Consider the following 6,205-nt stretch of genomic DNA (forward strand, 5'->3'; position numbering starts at 1 on the left):
TGTCACTTTAATATAACTGTTTAATGATGTCAAAGGTTAATGCATGTAATGAGACCCTTTCATTTAAAAATATTACTTGGCACATAGATAACTCTTCATGTAATACGAATAAGACAGTTTTTACTACATAAGCCTACTTCTAATGCCCTAATTCTTGTAGGCTACTAACTTTAATTAAACTCACTTTAAGAGCGCTGATGGAAAGTTATTGTTCATTAGCGCGTTTGTGGATTGTTTTACAGTCTAAATGTTTTGATGTTAATTTCTCATTCAATGTTACTTTCTTCTATATGAGACTTTAGATTTAATAGCAGTATAATATTAAAGGCCTACATGCCTTAATGGTGGATAAGCCTTCAGTGCATAAAAAAGCCTAATTGAATAATTCATGTATACCTGTCTTCCATCTCCCTCATGATTGTCATCAGCCTGCCAGTGCCAAAAGGCCTGTTCACTCACAGATATTAGATTCCCCAGTGGCTGTGTAACCCCATTCTTGGGGAGATGGTGGGGCCCCTGGGGTCAGCAGGTGTCTGTGCAAACAGTACATGCTTTTAAGAATCGAAAAGGGCTATGCATTTTCACAAAATGTGCTTTTATTGAATACAGACAATGCATTCAAATGAATTTGAGCATGTATTCCACCAAAACACCAGCATAGATCCTCCGGTGTTCACATGTGGACTGTTAGACTTGGAGACTGCAAAATGTTTTTCTTTTTTTCCAGAGTATATTTTCTAAAGAGAAAAACAACAACATGGTTTCAAAACTGGAAGCAGCAATGGAAGGCCTGATTAAAGTGTTCCACACATACTCTTCCAAAGAAGGAGACAAGTACAAGCTAAGCAAAGCCGAGCTCAAGAGTTTGCTTCAGGGAGAACTCAGTGACTTTTTAGCAGTAAGTTTTAGCCATATTAAGTAGCATTAACGTTTAGTAATATTAATGTCTCGCATGCATAATGGAAGAATAACTGTGTCCTGTTGTAGGCAAGTAAAGACCCCATGGTTGTGGAGAAGATCATGTCTGATTTGGATGAGAACCGGGATGGAGAAGTGGACTTTCAGGAGTTTGTTGTGCTGGTGGCTGCTCTCACAGTAGCATGTAATGAGTTCTTTGTAGAGAGCATGAAGAATTAATGTTTTTCCATGTCTCTCTTCAGCTGTGTGACATTTTTGTAAATGTTATTGATCAGAAATAAAGACTCTAGTGATATGCAGACAATATGTGTGTGTATGAAATATGGAAGTACAGTTGTGGAAGTGAACCGTCAAGTGTGCACAAGATGCAATGTTTTGTTTGGAGCCAGTGGTTCTCAACCGAAGGGCACAATATTACTTAAAATGATTTACAATAAGACAAAACAAGCGTAAAATAAGCTAAAATACATTATCAAGATTTAAACTGACATTATATTTCTTCTGTTTGTTCCCATGACAATTTATTCTAAAGAACCAGCAGGATTCGCACTGTCTTGAAACACCTAAATATGAGGGAATTTTGAAAGAGTGATTTCCAGACCTGGAAACGTCACGGAAATCAAATCCTAAAAGATCTTTACATTTTAATGAAACTTTGACCTCTAAAATATTTTATTTGGTAAAAAGTGTATTTGTGAGTTTTAAACCCTGTAATCACAAATGTCTAGAAAAGTCATGTAAATTAACTGAAAAACAATGTAAATGTATTATGGATTTAAATGGTTAATTAAATTACTTTATTGAACCATTCTAATACATCAACACTTCTAGTTGAAATGAGCAAAGAAATGAGTCTCTGTGACTGCAGCATACTTTACATACTAGAAATATCATGGGGGCTTTACAATACTGTCTTTGAAGGTTTGACCCGATTTTATATTAAGAGTGCCATCTATAGGTTAAAAAAAGACATGTCAGCCTTTTAATTAAGTGTTTTATGTTTTTATTTACAAATAGAACATTCATATATCTGCGATCATACAGTAGATTCTGGGTCTGAATATGTCTTTTGTAATAGAGATGAACCATAGACTATAGCAACTTTGCCCAGTGTAATATAAATCCAGTGCCTTAAAAACAATTACATAAAATAAAAAAACCACAAAACAGTTTGAGCGTCTTATGTCTTTAATAGAGTTAAAAACTATTAAAATCATATTAAAATTTCGAATTTAAAAGAAGAATTTTCCTCTCCTATTCAGACAAAATCTCATTTAAAATGTGAGAGTTTTTGTTTCTAAGTGAAGGAAAGCATGACGGGAAGAAATGACTGACAATGAGCCATTAATGGCTCACTCTGGAAAATGGAAAATCAGACCTCTAATTTCAGTTTTCAAATGTCAGATGGTTTGTGTGACGGTTCATTTAATGGCATTTTATTCATAAAATGTTACTGTTAATCTAATTATGTGGTTGTGATTCAGAACTTGGATTGGAATATCTTGGTGTATGTTATTTAATTCAGCTCTGTGCTTCTTTGGGCTTGACGGCCACCAGTACCAGGTTTCGTGGGGAAAAAGCAGCATCAAAGAGTGGGATGAGTTTACTCTGGAAACCTAAATATGAAAAAAACAAAGATGAATTCTAATTATGCAATAAGGGAATTTTGAAAGACTGATTTCTACACCTAAGAAAAGTGATCATGGAAACTTTATTGAATATAAGTTACGCCAAGATCTAAAATATTTTATTTTGTAGATACTGATATTTTTGAGTAAAAAAATAGCTGTAATCACAACTGACTAGAAAAGTCATGTAAATAAATGATAAATATTAATAGATTAATCATTAAGTTAATGAAACTTTTGAGATGTCTATCTCTGTAAAAACACACACACAATATACAAATAATTAATAATATTAATAAAATAATTTTAAAAAATGTATATTTTAATTACATAACCAAACATGTCAGAAAAAATACAGCAAAAAAAAGCTAATTTGGTCATTTTCAGCTCTTCATATGAGTGACTGGCTCTGCATTATTTACCTCTCTCCTGCAGGAAAATCATTCTGTCCAGTAACACTAGAGTTTCCACCACAGGTGCGAGGAGAAGAACCAGGCTGAAGTACGCCACCACTTTACCCTGGTGCGCTAGCATTGCATCCACAGTGACAGGGTCAAATGGGAGATCAGCAGGTAGGCCCACCCGTGGCAATGCCAAACGAGCATACCTGTGATAAAACAAAAGATAAAATTATATTGCAGCTGTCTAGTATCTCAGATGTACTTGAAAATATGAGTTTAACACGTGTCATAGAGATTTAGATTATTTCATTTAATAAGTCTACTGAACTAGTTTCTCAAGTCCTTCCTGTTCCAGGAACTGAAGCTCAGGGGTGAGTCACATATACGCCAGTTCTTTAAAGGGGTCATGAACTGGGAAACCAAAATTCCCTTGACCTTTTCCCATATAAGAGGTCATTGTACTATAAAAACATCATGTAAGTTTCAGAACTCAAAACTTTCTCGTCAGTCTAAAAACAGCTAATATTGAAGGCAGTCTGCCAAAAGTACTCTATGACTGCGTTTACATAGATTCTTAATCAGCGTATTGTCTTAATAGTGTTAAAATCAGAGTATTGTTGTCCATGTAAACATACTGTATGATGTAATAGTGTGGAGAAGCAGAAGATCAACGCTTGCTTGTACATCGAAGCCTGTTTATCCCCCGCCTACCGATTCGTGCATGTAGTGTTTACGAGAGAGGCGAATGCGCAGGTCTATGCAGAAACCAAATGATAAAGATGGCTCTGAAGACAACAAGACACTGTGCAGTGCCAACTTGTGGCAAAAAAATTTCTTTACATTGCCTTCCATCTGATCCCAACATTAGGAAAAAGTGGATGAACTTTATTTTTAATGAAGTTAAAGACCACGTCAGTAAGAACTCTGTTCACTTCATTTTACCGCAGGTTCTTTTACAAACAAGGCACAATTCGACGCAGGATCTTCAGAAAGACTGAAACTAAAAGACGATGCTGTGCCAACTATATTACTGTTACAACAAACAAGTGTAATTGTTTTTATTACGTGGTCACTATTGCTTTGTCTGTTAAACAGATCGTTTGATATGAGTATGTATGCGATTTTAACCTAAAACACAACAGCGTCCATCTGTGAAGGATGTAGGCTGTCAAACATAGGTGTTAGCCAATCATAGCAGTGGGCGTTTACTTCCGAGTCTACAATCCTCCACGCCTATTCAAACAGAGCGTTCTGATGAAGGGGGTCAAAAACAGTACAGAAAACTGCCTATTGTTTCAAAATTATGTTTTTTGATGTAAAAAGTCTTGATAACACTATAAGCGGACCTCAGAGAACAGTGCAAAATAATAAACAGAGGCAGTTCACCCCCTTTAAAGATATTATTATTCTTAAATATAACAATAAAGGCACTAACTCTGAAAATGACAGTGCGTGGGCTTTCCTAACACTCTGAACTCCTGGTCTGCGCATATCGGGCCTCTCCGCTCTGATGATGTTTTCTAAGATGGCTCTGTAGCAGTGTGTCCTCAGTAAGCCGCTCTCCTCTCTCAGTCGGTGGAGATAGTCCTCTATTGCATGACACGCTCCCTCTCGTGCCTTATAAGACAACTGGTGCCCTGGTAATCCACGTACCCAGTCACTCATCGGATAACCAAATTCTAAACTGGAATCCGCCACAGTGTCTGCAGAAAATGGGGGCTGGAAAACGCCAGGAGGGTTTGGGTTCTCCTGGGTTGAGATTTTCATGTAGCAGCAAGCGACAGATGTGATGACCTGAACGCGAGGGCAGGTGGCGAAATGACGCAGAAGTGTAGAGCTAAGGTCTCCACAAGCATGAAGACCGGTGAGTACAAAGCGACCAGGTTTTTTGGCACCACAATCAGTAACTGGTATGGTTTTACAGGTAAGCATTTCGGTCACCATCCCTAATTGGAAAACCCCAGTGTTTATTTGGGCTACGGAGTCTGAAGTATTGATGTCAGTTTTTTGAGTCGGCAATGTATTTTGTAACTCTTCTGCTTTGATTTGGCATGAATGCGGCTCTAGATTCAGCTCCTCCACCAGCTGTTTCTTTTCATATGGCCCAGTGGTTGCTCCAATACTGTCACTTTCAGTTGCTGTCACACCAAGCTGTTGAATGAAGACATCCCATGAAGCCTTTGGGTTGACCCAGCCCACCACATGACGAGAAGAAGGACCAGGTGCAGAATGAAGACTTTGAGCATTTCCTGACTACAACAGAGACAATGATGAGAAAACCTGTGGTTTAACAGTTAAGATGCAAAATAAAATAAAAAATAATTTCACAAAACATGGTCTGAGTGATAATGCAAGCTATATGTGTGTGTATCAATCTTTATGTAATATCAAAACAATGTTTACAAAATAGAAAATACATAATTAACAGATTATTTAATAGAATACTTCATGAGTGTAATACCTTTTGATTCTCTTTGGCGAGTGTCAATAGAAGCTGTCTATCAAATTTGGTAGCCATGAAAACAAGGTTAGGGTCAGCCTCAATTCCAGTGACATCCAGGCCGAGTCCAAAAGACAGAAACCGTGTCAAATGGCCCTGGAGGGATGGATCCAATTAAAGTGAATAATTTGCATATTTATAATTTAAAGACTGGCATTTTTACAATAATAAAATTAAACATGACATTACTTGTACCTGTCCAGACCCAACATCAAACACACAGCTACAGTTAGCCTGATCACACAACTTCTTGACCAGCTAAGAAAGACAGTTCAGCAGGAAAAAAATACATTTTAAATGATCTTTAGATTATCAAATAGTCTTAATGGAGTCATATTTCTTTAATAACGGCATTCAGAATCTTTCCACATTGACATTACATGCAGTATAATGTACCCATACCGTGCCTAGTCGGCGGATTTCGTGCTGCTTCTTGGGCTTGACGTGTTTACGGAAAATGTGTCCTAACAAAGAACTCTGACTCTGGTTCGACTGAAACTCCTCTGGCACTGCTGCACCCATGTCCTGACCATGCCCACTTGGTGCTTTACGTGGAAACGACAGCGCGTGTGCTGCTGTCCGCAGTGCCAGTAAGGACAGAGGCCACACAGATGGGTACCTAACAGACAGAATAAATACAACACCTTTGAATTTACTTCCATTTATATGTTTACTATATAAAATAGTTCAAATGTATTATATGTTGAACTTTTAAAAAAAGAAAGTCACACACACACATATATATATATATATATATA

At 37.1% G+C, this 6,205-nt stretch overlaps 2 protein-coding genes across 2 annotated transcripts in view; one reads left to right on the forward strand and one right to left on the reverse strand.

Moving 5' to 3' along the window:
* Positions 1 to 484: 484 nt before the first annotated feature.
* Positions 485 to 1,246, forward strand: LOC107587912 (protein S100-A1). The gene is made up of 2 exons (XM_016275872.1): positions 485 to 898; positions 988 to 1,246. The coding sequence occupies exons 1-2, from the start codon at positions 758 to 760 to the stop codon at positions 1,135 to 1,137; spliced, it is 291 nt and encodes a 96-aa protein (XP_016131358.1). The 5' UTR covers positions 485 to 757; the 3' UTR covers positions 1,138 to 1,246.
* Positions 1,247 to 1,795: 549 nt separating this feature from the next.
* Positions 1,796 to 6,205, reverse strand: part of LOC107587879 (protein RRNAD1-like) — a 50,440-nt gene continuing 46,030 nt past the window's right edge. The window contains exons 2-7 of the mRNA XM_016275837.1: positions 5,850 to 6,066; positions 5,643 to 5,705; positions 5,409 to 5,543; positions 4,383 to 5,200; positions 2,969 to 3,153; positions 1,796 to 2,534 (exon numbers count right to left, since the gene is read on the reverse strand). Of these exons, the coding sequence (XP_016131323.1) occupies positions 2,440 to 2,534; positions 2,969 to 3,153; positions 4,383 to 5,200; positions 5,409 to 5,543; positions 5,643 to 5,705; positions 5,850 to 6,066 (1,513 nt within the window). The 3' untranslated portion in view covers positions 1,796 to 2,439. The remainder of the gene's footprint in view (positions 2,535 to 2,968; positions 3,154 to 4,382; positions 5,201 to 5,408; positions 5,544 to 5,642; positions 5,706 to 5,849; positions 6,067 to 6,205) is intronic.

Source organism: Sinocyclocheilus grahami, unplaced genomic scaffold (genome assembly GCF_001515645.1).
Source record: "Sinocyclocheilus grahami isolate Dianchi unplaced genomic scaffold, SAMN03320097.WGS_v1.1 scaffold96.1, whole genome shotgun sequence".
Classification (NCBI taxonomy): domain Eukaryota; kingdom Metazoa; phylum Chordata; class Actinopteri; order Cypriniformes; family Cyprinidae; genus Sinocyclocheilus; species Sinocyclocheilus grahami.